Consider the following 15,682-nt stretch of genomic DNA (forward strand, 5'->3'; position numbering starts at 1 on the left):
CTGTACAAGATGTTTATGCTTGGAATTTTTATAAAATTGTATAAATAAATAAATTTAAAAAAAAATAAATGTGATAAACTAGCTAGACACACACAAATTGTTGCAGTTGTCCGAGTCTTGTCGAATCTTGAGTGGAACAAATATTTCAGCCAACTGCAACAACTGTGACGCCAGCCTAAAAGGGTTCATAGTCAGTGGCGCGCAAGATGCCAGCGCGCTGACAATCCAGCGCAAGACAGAAGCGCACAGGGGAAGAAGTAATTTTTAAAGAGCTCCGACAGGGTGTTTGGGGTGGCAACCCCCCCCCCCCACACACACACACACACACACTTTATTGGTTAGTGTTTGCGCTGCTGTTGGAGGAGGGTTCGGGGGGTTGGAAACCTCCATTATAGCAAAAACTGAACTTTTTCTGATTTTTTTCGGGAAAAGTTCCATTTTCTCTATAATGTGGGGGGTTTCACCCCCCACAACGGCAGCGCGAACACTAACCAATAAAGTGGGAGGGTTGCCACCCCAAACCCCCAGTCAGAGCTCTTTAAAAATTATTTTTTTCCCCCGCGCGCTTCTGTCTTGCACTGGATTGTCCGCGCGCTGGCGTCTGGCACGTGATTATCCTGTCACCGCCTAAAAGCACACTCACTTAACACCAACTGCAGCACATCCTATAGCAGGATTTACTTATCCACTCCTACTCTAGCCGAGATCCATTTTTTATTTTACTTTTGACATTTACTATACCACTAAAAACTGACAGGCAGAACTAAGTGGTTTACAAACTAAAATCAAATTGGGAAAGGAACTACATCATGTGTATAGGACAAAACTCGCATTCATACTAAGGGCTCCTTTTACAAAGGTGCATTAGGGCCTTAACGCGCAGAATAGCCTGCGCTAGCCGCTACCGCCTTGAGCAGGCCTAAGGAGCCCTAAGTTACAAATCATCGGTCCCATTGGGGAACATGTGATCATCAGGCAACAGCCTAAAATTTGCAAGTAGGCGCTCTTAAAGAGAGCCAGGTTTTCAAAAGGACTTTAAAGGTTTTGAATGATCATTCCACATAAATGGTCAAGCGACAGGTTATTCTAGAGGAAGGAGGGCTGCAAAAAAATAAACAAAAGCACCATCACAGTTAGTTTCAAGTTTTGCGAGTTGGGGGTCCAGCTAAGACCATCTGGTGGTCATTTAAAGATCTAAGAATATGGGCTGGAGAATAAGGGATGGTCAAAGATGACAAGTAATCCGAGTTGTTCTGTTTAAAGGCTTCAAATGCCAGAATGAAGGCTTAAGCTACTGGGAGCCATCAGGTTCAATATAATGGTGCACCTGGTCTGACCTTGAGCAATTTTTCTGTAAGTTACCAAGTTATTCACCTCCACTTACAGTCATACTATTTATTAAAATATTTTAATGTGTTTTGTGTCAATGCTAAGTAGTATACTATACCACATGTGTTGTTTTGAATATTTACAGATGTAATTATCTAAGGCCTATGTTCACCTTATTCCTGCTGTACACAGTCTTGGGTAAACATCTTCAAAAAAGGTGGTAAGAAATTTCAATTAAGAGTCCTCATCGAGCAAAAACCATAACTATCTAATAACTTTTCTCTACAGAAATACTGATTCAACATTAACTTCCAGAAATATTTAGAGAAAGGCACAATGATATCCTGAATCACCAACGGAAAACTAACAAATTTTTATGAATATTTTATTGCTTTTAGAGTTTCTCAACCCAATCAGGATGTACTCAGCCAATCCAGGTTTTCAGAATATCCACAATCAAGTTTTATTAAAATTTGTTATCCCGCTTATCACATTTCTAAGCGGCTTACAATTAAAAAATTATAAAAAGGGGAATACAAGACAATCTAATCTAATCTTTATTCTTATATACCTCATCTTCTCTAGGGTATAGGGCTCGACGCAGTTTAAAGATCACTTTTTTATTGTAATCCACTGACGACATGTTTTTTTAAAAAATGTATATATTTATTGATTTTAAAAAACAACCAACTAAGAATGACTTGTACAGAAAGCAAGATTGATTACTATATATACATCAAGAAATTTATACAATAACATAAGAATAAATCTTAGCTAATTATGCTCAAGTCCTCAATTGTAAGATCCAAAATGTTACAATTGACGAGAAATAAGAATGAACTAAATGCACATTCTAAAACATGATAATGGCTATAAGGATGAGTACAGGAGTTATTCTTTAATCCAGGGGTGTCCAATGTCAGTCCTCGAGGGCCGCAATCCAGTCGGGTTTTCAGGATTTCCCCAATGAATATGCATGAGATCTATTTGCATGCACTGCTTTCATTGTATGCTAATAGATCTCATGCATATTCATTGGGGAAATCCTGAAAACCCGACTGGATTGCGGCCCTCGAGGACCGACATTGGACACCCCTGCTTTAATCCTTAAGGCTTAAGATTTTTCTACTTCCAAACAGGATAACGCTAAAAAAAGAAGTCAACTGGGTAGGCTCAAAGAAAACATATTTAACAGTGGGGTGGTGCACTATACACTTACAAGGATGCCGTAAGTAAAATGTGGCACCTAAAGATACAACCCCAGGTTTCATCAAGAGAAATTCACGGCAACGCTTTTGGGTCTCCCATGAAAGATTAAGGAACATATGTATTTTAAATCCCATAAATTCTGTCTATTTTTAAAGAAAGGTTTTAGCAACCAAACTTTATCAATAGAAAGAGCTACAGATATAATTAAAGTACTTGGCACTGCTGCCTCTTTATCTAATTTCTCCAATTGCTCCGATACATTCAATAATTAAGGACCTTTTTTGAGATTGATTTTTATCAGGTAAATAATACACTCTTGATAAGGGGGGGGGGGGTAATGAATCTTCCGAAACCCCCAAAACTTAAAGAAGGTACCTCTAACATTTCCCTTGGTGTTACCAATGTTAACCTAGGGAAGTTGATCAGTCATAAGTTGTTGTATCTGGAGTTATTTCCCAAATTTTCCACCTTTCTCCTAAGGCTAATATTGTCTCTCATTAAACTTTCCTGTAATTGTCTGGAAATCTTTATTTCCTGTTCAAGTTTCTGAACAGAGGAATTAGAGGCAGCTACCCAAAACCTCTCCTCTGATGCAACTTCCTGTTTCCAGTTGCATCAGAGGAGAAGTTTTAAGCAGCCTCCGTGCAACTTGTTTAAAGGCTCATGCCACTCGGAGAATCGCCAGCAAAAGGTGAGGGGAAGGGAGGGTGGGAAGGAGATAGATGCCCAGATGGCAGTGATCGGGAGATGCCCGGACGGTGGCAATCGGGAGGAAGGAGGGAGAGGGCTGCAGGACAGCACAATCGGAGACCACGCACATTCCCTCACTTAACTGCAGACACAAGGTCATTCACCGCTCCACAGGGCAGTGAATGGCTTTGTCCCCATACCTGCAGCATCCACTTTTTTCTCCTCGTTTCGGCGGGTTACCCACGGCTACCCCTGGTATCAGCCACCATGTCATTTTCTATTCCATTCCACAAAGATGTTGCAATATAGGAGAAAGAATGTTCAATAGATGTCTTTAGATGGGCACCTTCAAAAGAAGGGATCTTCAATATAAGTACAAGTAGCTCTACGTGCTACATTTCCTGACAATAAAAATCAAGGAGAATTGAAGACAGACCATAAAATAATTTTAGAAACAGGCAGCCAGTGAAGGCTTTTCAAAAGAGGAGAAACATGCTCAAACTTGGTTTTGCCAAAGATTAACTTTAAACATTTAAGAATGCCTACACCCACTCCACAATAAAACAAATAGCAATAATCTAGTTGTGATAAAATAAAATTGAAGAAATCGCATAATGATACTCATTGAACAAATAACATACAGAGTTCAAACAATGTGTACTCAAAAACCTTTTACTAAACCGTGATAGTGGTTTTTAGAGCAGGAAGCTGCGCTGAATGCCCTGCGCTGCTCTCGATGCTCATAGGCTCCCTGCGCTAAAAAACGCTATTGCAGTTTAGTAAAAGGGGGCCATAGTGCAAAATATAGACAGCAGATATAAATTCTCAAAACGGACACATTTTGATCACTAAATTGAAAAAATTATTTTTCCTACCTCTTTTTCTGGTGATTTCATGAGTCTCTGGTTCCAGTTCCTTCTTCTGTAAAGCCAATATTTCTTTCTTTCTGCCTTTCTTTCTCTCTCCCCCTGCTCCCCCCAAGCCATCGTGCTGATTTCTCCACTTCCCCGATTCTTTCCCTACCCCCACCCCCAAGCCACTAACGCGATTTCTCCCTGCTGCTTCCCCAAGCCAGGCCTGGCGCGTACAAGCGCCGGGCCCACACGACTTCACTTTCAACATCAATTCTAACGTCGGGGAGGAAGTTCCAGGCCATAAAATGGTCAGACCATGGAACAGCTTCCTAGCCAGAATCAGACAAATATGAAATATAATTCAAAGAATCTAAATAGGCAACTGCATCTAGAGAATGGCCTCCATCATGAGTTGGCACAATAAGAGGCAACCTAAACTGAAATACATACGAGAAAGCTAAAACATTAAAATCTAATAAGTATTCCAAAAGTAAGTTAGCATCAGCTATTAATACTTTGGAAAACTAAGTCATATACATAATAGCTTCAAAAAGAGCAAATTGGATTGTAGACTAATTACCTAGGAGATGATAAATACGCAACATACCCATAACTCAAGATCAGCAACTTGAATAGTTTTGGGTTGGTTTTTTTTTAATCTTTATTCATTTTTAAAACTCACAATAAATGTAACATAAAATACAATCATTTTATACTTTATCACTTAATATATCATCAAATTCTAGCTCGTATCAAATATCCCCCTCCCTTATACCCAACAATTATTCATGAGCAAAAGAAATCATAAAATATTCCCACCCACCCCCCACCCCGGATGTGTATGAACAAAAAGGGAAAAAAATTAATATTTATTCTATGCAGTAATTTCAATCTTTACAGTATCTTGTTAATGGCTCCCAAATAACCTGAAATTTCTTAAAATTCCCCTGCTGCATGGCAGTTATCCTTTCCATTTTAAATATGTGATACAAAGAGTTCCACCAAAAGCTATAATTCAGCCTATCCCACTTTTTCCAATTATTCGTAATCTGTTGTATGGCAACCCCTGTCATAATGAGTAGAAGCTTATTATTATTAGAGAATATTTGGCTCTTGAATAGTTTTCATTAACTGTAAATTAGACACCCACCCCACTTTTGAAAGTCTAAATCCAAAATGTCCGGTATAACCTAGAGGAAGATGACTGGTCTTTAGAATAAAAATTAAATCTGCATCAAAATCTTCTATAAGTTCCCTCTCAATTTGCAATTTGTTACAAGCAGAATTAGCATTAAAATATAAGCAAGGTAAAAGAGGAAGAGTCCAAATCACATGCCACTGGAGATAAAGGTCTTATGCTGATTATAAACTGCCAAATGCCTTTTCTGACAGAAAGGGGGCATTCTATAAGAGAAGCCGTTAGGGGCCTACCTGAGTTAGTAAATTGGCTTCAATTATGAGCTTTAAAAAGCTCATAACTGAAAAAAAAAATAAAAATTGGGCAGTAGGCCCTTCTGAGCACCATGTGATAGAGGTGAATCTACAAAACATAGGCACCTTACACTAAAGTAGATGTGTTTAAGGGTGGAGAGTGACTTAGGCACCACTAGGCACAATTATCCAAAGCAGTGTTCTTCAACCACCAGTCCGTGGACCAGTGCCGGTCCACAGAAATTTCCTGCTGGTCCACAGGGCCAGCACATGCATCAGGCCTAAAACAGTATTCTTCAACCGCCGGTCCACGGTGCGATCGATGCGGCGTTATCTTCGAGCCAGCTCCCTCTTCCTCACCGATTCAGTGCACAAAGCCACGGGCAGTGACCCCTACGCGCGTCCTGCACCTGAACCGGAAGCCTTCTCTCTGACGTTGCAATGTCAGAGGGAAGGATTCCAGATGAGACACGGGATGCGCAAGGAGCCACTGCCCGCAGCTTTGTGCACTGCATCAGTGAGGAAGAGGGAGCTGGCCTGAAGATAATACCGAGGGCGGCATAAAATGGCCAGGCGGGAGCAGGCCAAAAGGTAAGGCATAGCATGGAGGGAGGGAGACAACAAAGGTAGGGGGGAATGATTTTATTTTTGAATTTAGTGATTGAATTATGTCAATTTTGAGAATTTACATCTGCTGTCAGTGTGCTTTGTGTAGTTTAATTTTGTGGTTAACCATTATGTGTTGTTAATAAGATTATATTGTGTATCTGTGGAAAATGAATGGAAAAAACAGTGTTACAATTAGTACTGTCTGGGGTGGAGACTTGGTAGAGATGGGCGGGGTCTGGCCCACGATTTAGCCCAGTGTTGTTCAACTACCAGTTCATGGACCGATGCCGGTCCACAGAATAATTCTTTTATTTCTGCCGGTCCATAGGTGTAAAAAGGTTGAAAAACATTGCTCTAAAGGACATGGGCGCCTATAATGTAGACCTTTTAAACCCTGGCCTACATTATAGGCACCTAAGTTTTAAGTTAGGCTCCGCTAAGTGTGATTCTGTAATGTCACCTAAGAGTAATTGGCATGCGATAGGCATCATATTTATAAGCACCTATCTTTTTAGGCGCCGAATTTAGAATCTGGCCCCAAATGTCTTTTACCTATTTTATATGATACACCGTCAATAGCGCGCAGGACAATTGCGCCCTGACAAAATGCGCACCAAATGCATGCATTAAGGGAGCGGGGTTTTCGGGGCTCAATTGTAAGTGTAGTGGGGGGGGGGGTTAGTGGCAATCTTCAATGTCGGCATCCCCCTGAACGAGAGCAAGATTGCAGTGGGGGTGTTCCCCCCCCCCCACATACCCTCTCAGAGCGGAAGAGTGGAAACGGGAAGGCTTCGGGAGGAGAGCAGGAGTTTTAAGTGTAGTGGGAGGGTTCCCACACACACACTCAATGGGAGTGCGAGTGTTTTAGGGGGTTCCTTCCCAAACCCCCCTTTCAGAGCACTAAAGGGAAGCCATAGGGGGCGGCGAGTGGACAGCGCGCATTTCTCCTGTACTCAAATGTCAGGGCGGAAGTGTTGGCGTGCCATTGTCCTGCATGTATTTGACAGGTCACCATTTTATTACACAGGGATGTTATATAAGTTAGTAAAACTACCCAGATTATTAATAGTCACTTCCAAAGCTGAAGGGGGCATGCGGTTAGGATCTTTTTCTACAATAAAAGGTAGAAACTGAATTAAAAACAAATAATAAAAAGTTGTATAATTAACAGCTAGGACCAACTAAAAGTAAAGAAAACCAGGACAAACCAGACATCAACTAGAACAAACAGTCAGAAGTTGCCTCAAACTTGCCCCTGAAGTTGCACACTAAGGGGCAATACACGCATCCGTTCCCGGCAGCAAGGGGGCAGGGCCAAACATACCGCTCCATCATGCGCAGTCCAGGAGGGTGGTAGATGGAATAACCTGTTACAACTTTCACTAGAGAAGGTGGTACAATGAACAGCAGCTTCTCCAGAGAAATTTGCTTGCACATCTGACCATTGTAAACAAATTCTCTCTCATGTATAATCATTGTGGGTATCCTTAAGACCTGGACTGGCTGAGTTTGTCCTGAGGACTAGGTTGAGAACCCCTTCTTTAAGAAGAGGGTCATCAACTCCTGACTCAAACAACCATTTGCTATGGGATTAAACTCACTATTTTTTTTTTTTACTACTAGAGAGATAGCCTTGCACAATATACAGTTGGGGGGGGGGGGGGTGATCTGTTTCAACTAAAAAAAATAATAATAAAACTTTAAGTACAGCTTTCAGGCACTTATACATACATATGTGCGTATACATACACCTCAGTTTGCTCTTTGTTTACCTGCTTATTCTTACCTATCCATCTCAGTCAATCACAGAGATATGTAATCTTCTATCAGCAACCAATACAAACACATTATCTTATCTAGTGACAAATAGATCTCCCTCTGTAACTTAGGCCTAGATTCACTAAGCTCACCTTTGTTGGGCGATCCATGGGTGAGTCTTGCCGGGCAACCGATTCACTATGCCTCATCATGCAAATTAATACGATCGGAGGCAGGCCCCATAGCGACCCTACCAGTCGCTGCAGAACGATCCAGACGCATGCACAGACCATCTTCTTTGCTTGTCGATGCGGTCTGCGCAAACACTGGCTCTCCACCCAAGCGAGGTCAAAACAGGAGGGGTGGCTTTACTGGAACAGAGCATGCTTGAACAGAAAACACTGCAGCCAGGAACAGAACACGCTTTTAACCCGCAGATTAAAACCAAGGACTCGCACTGCAGGGAAAGGCGGCAGAGAGCAGGAGTGTCGGCATGGACGTGAGCGACTGGTCCTCAGCAGTCGCTTCTTTTTGGATCAGCTAATCCAATCGCTGTCCCTTCTTCTGTTTAGTAAATTGCTGCCTTCCTACTTTGCATGCCATTTCACCTCATTTGCATGTGTGGATCGGATCGGATGCAGATCGGGCAGAAGGGCAGTGAATCGGGTCGGGGCTGCAAACTAGTACGGACACGATTGGTGAGCTTAGTGAATCTAACACTTAGAACCCTAGAGCAAAACTTGGGGAAGGGGTAAAACGAGGACCTGACGGACCTCGCGGATCTAAACCCACATGTCCTTAAAAATCTGAGGTCCGTGCCGTTTGTAGTTAGTTTCTGGCTCTGACAGACCTCGGTGACAATTTAGCGCTGACGGATCCGTCTCAGCATAGGGAGGGAAAAGTATTAGGATCCATCAGCGCTACAATGTCATCGAGGTCTGTCAGAGCCGATGTACTGGGGCTGCAGGAAACCAATTTAAAGGATTTGTTTTAGAGCTGCTCCAGCACTAGTCTCTGGCTCCGACAGACCTCGGTGACATTTTAGCGCTGATGGATCCTAATACTTTTCCCTCCCTATGCTGAGACGGATCCGTCAGCGCTAAATTGTCACCGAGGTCTGTCAGAGCCAGAAACTAACTACAAACGGCACGGACCTCAGATTTTTAAGGACGTGCGGGTTTAGATCCGCCAGGTCTGTGAGGTCCATGTTTTACCCCTTCCCCAAAACTTGTTTCAAACCACTCTGATAGTTTGATGCTGACCTTGTTGCTTTGAGAATGCACAATAAAACTGGAACAAGATTTGCACCAAACCATAAATTAAACTTAATCTTCATATACTCCTCACTCTTAATAGAAAGTAAAATGCCATCTTCCCCTGTGTTCCACATATTTCCCCATATAGTTTAATAAAGTGCTCATTTTTTAAATCACACACACTTACAAGTTACATATGTTACTGTGTAACTAAGTAATGTGCTTTGAAAGTGAGCTTCTATATTTAGACATTCTGCTTTTACACATGAGCATTTTTTTTTTTTTGAAATCTCTTTATTGAGCAAAATGTAAAAACAGTACACAAAATGCAAGTAATCAAAGCAAACAAATACAGAATATAAAATCCATATTACAGGGACAAGCAAAAGGAACCAAGGAATGAGCAAGATAAGAAAAACAAGTCCCATGCTAATGAAATCCATCCGCTCATATAAACTTTTTCCCCCAAAAGCCCACCAACCCCCCCCCCCTACCCCAGAGTGGAGAGCAGCAAATACAGAGGCAAGAAAAAACACAAGGAAGAGGAAACAAATAGCAGCATCAAAATATACAGAACCGAAGAGCGAGTACGCACTTAATCAGTGCACCAGAGAGGAAAACAAAGAGAGAAAAAGCCCAAAGTAAGAAGAAAACAGAAGGATAAAAGAGACATAGAAGAAAAGGGAAAGAAAAGGAAAAAAGGAGAAACAAGAACAAAAAGGGAAAAAGGCAAGTATATGAATAAGTAGGTAAGGAAGAAAAGAGGCTGTCCCTCCCACCTCAAGAGTTAAGCAGAAGACTGCGGGACCGATGAGGTAAGGCCATCCAATACACCTCCCAAATCTCCTGGAAACGGTCCCAGCCACGTGGCAGCCGGCCCGACACTGCTCTACGTTCCAAAAGGGCCATCTCAAAAAGGAACCGTTGCCATTGCGCCACGGAGGGAATAGCAGGTGTCCGCCAACACACCAAAATCGCCCTCTTAGCCATTAAGAACGCCTTCTGCACTAACAGACAGTGACCCACCGGCAGAGCTCCCAAGCCTTCAGTCGCATAAAAAAGAGACGATAGTGGAGAGCAGGCCGGTAGAGAGGGCAAAAAAGAACGCAAGAAAGCCCAAACTCTGGACCAAAACAATTGAATTCGGGGGCAGGCCCAAAACATATGCCCCAACGTGGCTCCCACACCATTACATTTGGGACAAGCATCCCGCTCAGCAAACCCCGCACGGAATGCTCTCAATGGGGAAATAAATGCACGATGTAGAAACTTATACTCCTGTTCTCTGTGGATCATACTCCAAGAAATCGTCGCAACACAAGCAAAGCTAGAGGAAAGGAGTTCCGGCGCAAAGTCCAGCTGCAAATCCCGACTCCACACCTGTGCCAGACGACACACCGGACCATCCGGGCAGAGAGAAAGAAGAGCAGAAGTGTAATAACTCAACCGAGGAGCCACGGGATCCCACAATGCCAAACAGGAGCCTCTACATTTTAAAAAGCACATTCTACTTTTACACAGGTTAACAAAGTTCAAGGTGGGTTACAACTTCTCAGAGTAACACCATCCTATTAAAAAAACAACAACAAACCCCCACAGAAAAACAATCACATACAACTAAACATTTGGAAAATTTTCATAGAGAATGGAAAACCACCACAAGGATTCAAGCAGTCATGAAATAAATAATGAAGAATTAAGATGCTCCCAAAACCTCATGTAGTTGCCTTTCCCGAAGGATTGTGAAATCTGCCTTATGAAAGTAGCTTGCATTTCCACTGTGCAAATCCTAAGTGGGAGCACTGGAAAAAAATGTAAGTCGGAGGTTTTCTAGAGACTTGGCTACCTCGGTCCCCTGTGCTGCCACTCTCTCTTTGCTTACCTGTCTGTTTCACTCCTTGATTTCCTGGCTCACAATATCTGAATGGCTCTCCTGAATTAATTTCAGTTTGCAGTTTCCATGGACTTGCATTTTCACACTTCTAGAGGAAAATCAGCCACAAGAACACGAGGACAACAGCACAGTACATCAGACTGTGGTCCATGAAGAAAGAAGAAAGAGGAGGAGATTTCATGCGTAATTCTTGTGACCATTTAAATCCTTGGGCGGGGGAAGGAAAATTCAGATACACAGAACATAATGCAAGCAGCTAATTCATAGCCATCTGTTTATGGCTCGTCACTTAAGCAAGAGAAAAACTGAACTGTGTAGCTACAATTATCTAAGCTACTGTAAAGCACGAACATCCTGAAATCTATTTACTTGAGAGAGAGACTGAGACTTTTGGCCACACCCCTTGCCTTTCAAGGTCTTCCAAGTCCACTCTTCTGATGTTCCCACTGTGGAACTCAACATGATGCAAACATGGGGATGAGAAAGGACCAGATCAGCAGCATGTCTAGTTCTCACATACTGGATGGGGCCTAAGTAGGAAAACACACCGTCTTCCCTCTCAAAAACAATAGATAAGGAGACAGGCAAGGCGGCTCAAATTAAACAACTAGTTTTTTTGGTTAATAAAATACACTGATGTCCTGGTCTGACTGGTGGTTTATTTACCCCACAGCTAAAGCTTTCTGGAGCTCTTCCTCCTACTTCCATTCACAACCCTACACTCATAGGAGTGCACCAGAGCTTTTCACATCAGACCCAGGGAAAGGGAGAGGGAGAATTAGAAGGGCTTGAGCATGCGCAGATGCATGCTCAAAGTTGGCAGAGGCAGGAAGAAGATCTTCAAGCGGCACCGGCACGTCCTGTGGGCTGTGTGCCGGTGCCAGATGGGGGGGGGGGTGAGTTAAAGTTGGTCGGGCAGGGGGTGCCTGTTCTCACGGGGGGGGGGGGCTGATTTGAGCGGGGGTGGCCTTTTGCGAGTGGGAGGGGGGGAGCGATGCCGGTTCTCGTGCCGGTGCCAGACGGGGGGTGAGTAAAAGTTGGTCAGGCGGGGGGGGGGGGGGGTGCCGGTTCGCACGCGGGGGGGGGGGGCCTTTGTGAGCGGGAGCGAGCGATGCCGGTTCTCGGGGTGGGTGTTCGCAAATCGAGTCAACATTCGGTTTGCGAGACAAGTTTTGCGAGAATGTTTTGCTCGTCTTGCAAAACGCTCTCAAACCGGGTTACTCACAAACCAAGGTTTGACTATATATATTAAATATCTTTATTCATTTTGAAGCCAAAAATAAGTGCGACAATATTATACAATCATATTACACTATAATAGCACCTAAATTCAATCAAAATTGTAATCCATGACAAAAACATATATCGCCCCCATCTTCATATTCAAAAATTGCACTCAAATTAAAAATATTTTCCAACCCACCCTGGACGTGCATGATCAAATAATTTTGAAAAGTTGACTCCTCTGGCAGGATGTTTGTAATTCCAAAGAAAAATAGGATTTGATGCTTAATCTTTTTTTCTCTTAAGTCTCCTTACACCCTCTACTCTGGATTCTAACAGGCGGAATCTCTTCAAGAAGAAAAAAAAAAGTGGTTAATAAATCTAAACAATGTATCCACCCAGTGGTCTGATCAGTGTCCCTTCCCCACTTCCTTGCTTTGTTTTTAATAAATCTAAACAGACTAGCTCACCCGCTAAAGGGGGGGGGGAAAAAAAGTCATCTTCTAATTAAGGCCTGGATGGAACGATTAGTGGATTTCACATGCCACATTAAGCACTCCTAGTCTTATAAATAAGAATTAAAACAAGTATATTCTTAAAGAGAATTGGCAGAACAGTACTGTATCATCAGAAATATGTGCATGGGTACCAGACAAATCTAAATTATTCAACTTGCATTTTCACTATTAAAGGGGAAAATAAGAACTTTACCTGTTCTGTCTCTTAAAATCTTTACAGACACTGCTTTTTACTGCCCTGCTTTGAAGCAAAGTAATGCGGACACCACGCAGGGGGATTCATGTCCACTAATACAACCCTCGACCGTCTCATACCAAGGCAGGAAAAGCCCCAGAGAGATATACAGAACTCAAAGGGATATTAGATCAGCCACCTACAGCCCAAAACTATCATGTCATTTTTAAAGTGTCCCTCGATGACACTCCACATCAGCTTCTTTACATCAAAAACTACAGATTTGGCAAATGGGTGCTTAAAACAAGAAGCCATCTCTTGGGCTTTCCATGGGTTGCTTCAACATTTTGCTCAGTAAGTCTAACTAAAACGTTTTATTTGTCAGAATAGTTACCGATTCAGAAACAAGGGCGAGGAAAGGGGGGCAGTCACTGAACCTCTACGAAATACATAGGGCTCCTTTTACTAAGGTGCACTAGTGTTTTTAGCGCACGCAGGATATTACCGCGCGCTATGCGGCTAGAACTAACGCCAGCTCAACGCTGGCGTTAAGGTCTAGCGCGCGCTATTCCCCATGGTAATGCCCCAACGCAGCTTAGTAAAAGGAGCCCAAAGAGGATCAAGTTTCTCCTCCCGCGAAAATAAAGATTAACCAACACAATATATAAAAGGTGAAATGTTTTTTTATTGAATTAACTTAAGGGAGTAACGCCCTTGCCGGTGTCCAAGCGGTGCAGCCTCTCCTTTAGGCTAGGCAAAGTTATGCATTGTCACTCAATGAAAGAGCACTTTATTTATATATATTTTTTTCCCCTCTTTGCTAACCTTGCAATTCCGTGTAGTCCAGTACACTAGCACTGTAACTACACTCTCTACCCCAAAGTCCCTCCTTGAGGGCCGAATCCAGTCGGGGTTTTCAGAATTTCCCCAATGAATATGCATTGAAAGCAGCGCATGCACATAGATCTCATAAATATTCATTGGGGAAATCCTGAAAACCCCGACTGGATTGCGGCCCTCAAGGAGGGACTTCGGGGACCCCCTGCTCTACCCTCAAGCCCGAGACCTAGTAATAAGTTAAACGTACAAAATGCTTTCCAAGTAAAAGTACCTGGGGATGTAGATGCCCAAAACTTCCCCTCCAGGAATTACAGTAAAAGGCTCCCTGCCGAAAGTCTCCCCCCCAAAAAACGCCCCCAAACATGCAAGCGTCAGGAGTTTGTTTGCGGTCCTGGAAACGCTCATTGAAAGCGAACGCTCACCTCCACCCATCTCTGAGCCTCAGCAAACGCCGAGTCGCAGTCGGGATCCACGTTCTCCCGCCGATCCATGACTGAAGCAAAAGACAAGATTTAAATAAAATAAAAAAACAAAAAATCAAAACACACTCGGCTTAGTCGTCGGCTAGCTGAGACAGAGAAGCCTATACCGCTGCCCTTCTCAAGACGGAGCTCGTTACCCTGCTGCCACAAGAATCCCAGCAAGAACTAGTTGGGAGGGGGGGAAGGGAGGGAGGGAGGGAATATGTAGCTGAGCTCTCACTAGTGGACTTACAGGGCTCAAACCGTGATTATTGAGGGAGGGGGGGAGGAGAACCTACGTCTCTGAACACCGGCACAAAAAAGTGACAAGGGGAAACTAGGGCCGAGGACGTCAGAGCCGGAGAGATTGGGGGAGGGACACCGTCTCCAGTTCTGACCTGCCATCAGCCGCGGGCAGGAGTTAGTTGAACCTGGGCAGGTGAGAGCTATCCTCCCGGCCCCGCCCTTAGACCTGCGGGGGGGGGGGGGGAGGGGGGAGCGGGATCTGCACCCCGAGCCCGCCGCACCGAGCTCTGGGTTCACTGACAAGCTGTGTGTGCTTTCACGCTATCATTGAATGAAGATATCTCGGGAATCAGCTCCACCTCCAAATCTCATAGTAGTTCACATTTTCTGCCTCTCCTAAAAAAAATAAAAAAAAGGCTCGGGCTAATTTGTCAAATAATACAGGGGAGTGAAAATCAGAGAGAATCCCGTCCGATCAGGTGGCTATCGCCTCAATGAAGCCACTATTCAGGCTATACAAGTGTGCTACATCCCCCAACTCGGGAACTCCCCCCACAAATCAGACTACAGAACTCATTGATGACCTTCCGGAAAGGGTAAAGACCCTCCTCTTCAACTAAACTTCAACCACAGTCTAGCCTCACCCCCCCTTAAACCCCTCTCCCCTCTAACCTCTCTTCCCCATTCGAAACTTCTACTTAAATTGCTGTACAGTCCATTCTTAACCTGTACTTAAATTACTTTATAGTCCTTGTATTTATAGTCTTTACTGTCCAAATGTACTCCACTGTGAATATTTGATTGTAGACCGTTCTGAGCTACTGGGAGGACGGGATAAAAATCTAAATAAATAAAATACAAAGTAGGATAAATATAGTCAATTACTGATATTCATAGTAACATAGTAGATGACGGCAGATAAAGATCCGAATGGTCCATCCAGTCTGCTCAACCTGATTCAATTAAAAATTTTTAATTTTTTCTTCTTAGCTATTTCTGGGCAAGAATCCAAAGCTTTACCCTGTACTGTGCTTGGATTCCAACTGCCGAAATCTCTGTTAAGACTTACTCCAGCCCATCTACACCCTCCCAGCCATTGAAGCCCTCCCCAGCCCATCCTCCACCAAACGGCCATATACAAACACAGACTGTGCAAGTCTGTCCAGTACTGGCCTTAATTCAATATTT

The 15,682-nt window shown here is 43.3% G+C and overlaps 1 protein-coding gene across 12 annotated transcripts in view; it reads right to left on the reverse strand.

Moving 5' to 3' along the window:
- LMO7 (LIM domain 7) overlaps positions 1-14,687 on the reverse strand; it is a 444,867-nt gene extending 430,180 nt beyond the window's left edge. For 3 of the 12 annotated variants that reach the window (XM_033950188.1, XM_033950189.1, XM_033950187.1), the window contains exons 1-2: positions 14,647-14,665; positions 14,210-14,280 (exon numbers count right to left, since the gene is read on the reverse strand). In XM_033950188.1, the coding sequence (XP_033806079.1) occupies positions 14,210-14,280; positions 14,647-14,653 (78 nt within the window). In that variant the 5' untranslated portion in view covers positions 14,654-14,665. Of the gene's footprint in view, positions 1-14,209; positions 14,281-14,646 lie in introns of those variants that run through there. The other 9 variants (XM_033950181.1, XM_033950180.1, XM_033950179.1 and 6 more) reach the window with 6 other exon arrangements.
- Between the last annotated feature and the right edge of the window lie 995 nt (positions 14,688-15,682).

Source organism: Geotrypetes seraphini, chromosome 6 (assembly GCF_902459505.1).
Source record: "Geotrypetes seraphini chromosome 6, aGeoSer1.1, whole genome shotgun sequence".
Taxonomy (NCBI): domain Eukaryota; kingdom Metazoa; phylum Chordata; class Amphibia; order Gymnophiona; family Dermophiidae; genus Geotrypetes; species Geotrypetes seraphini.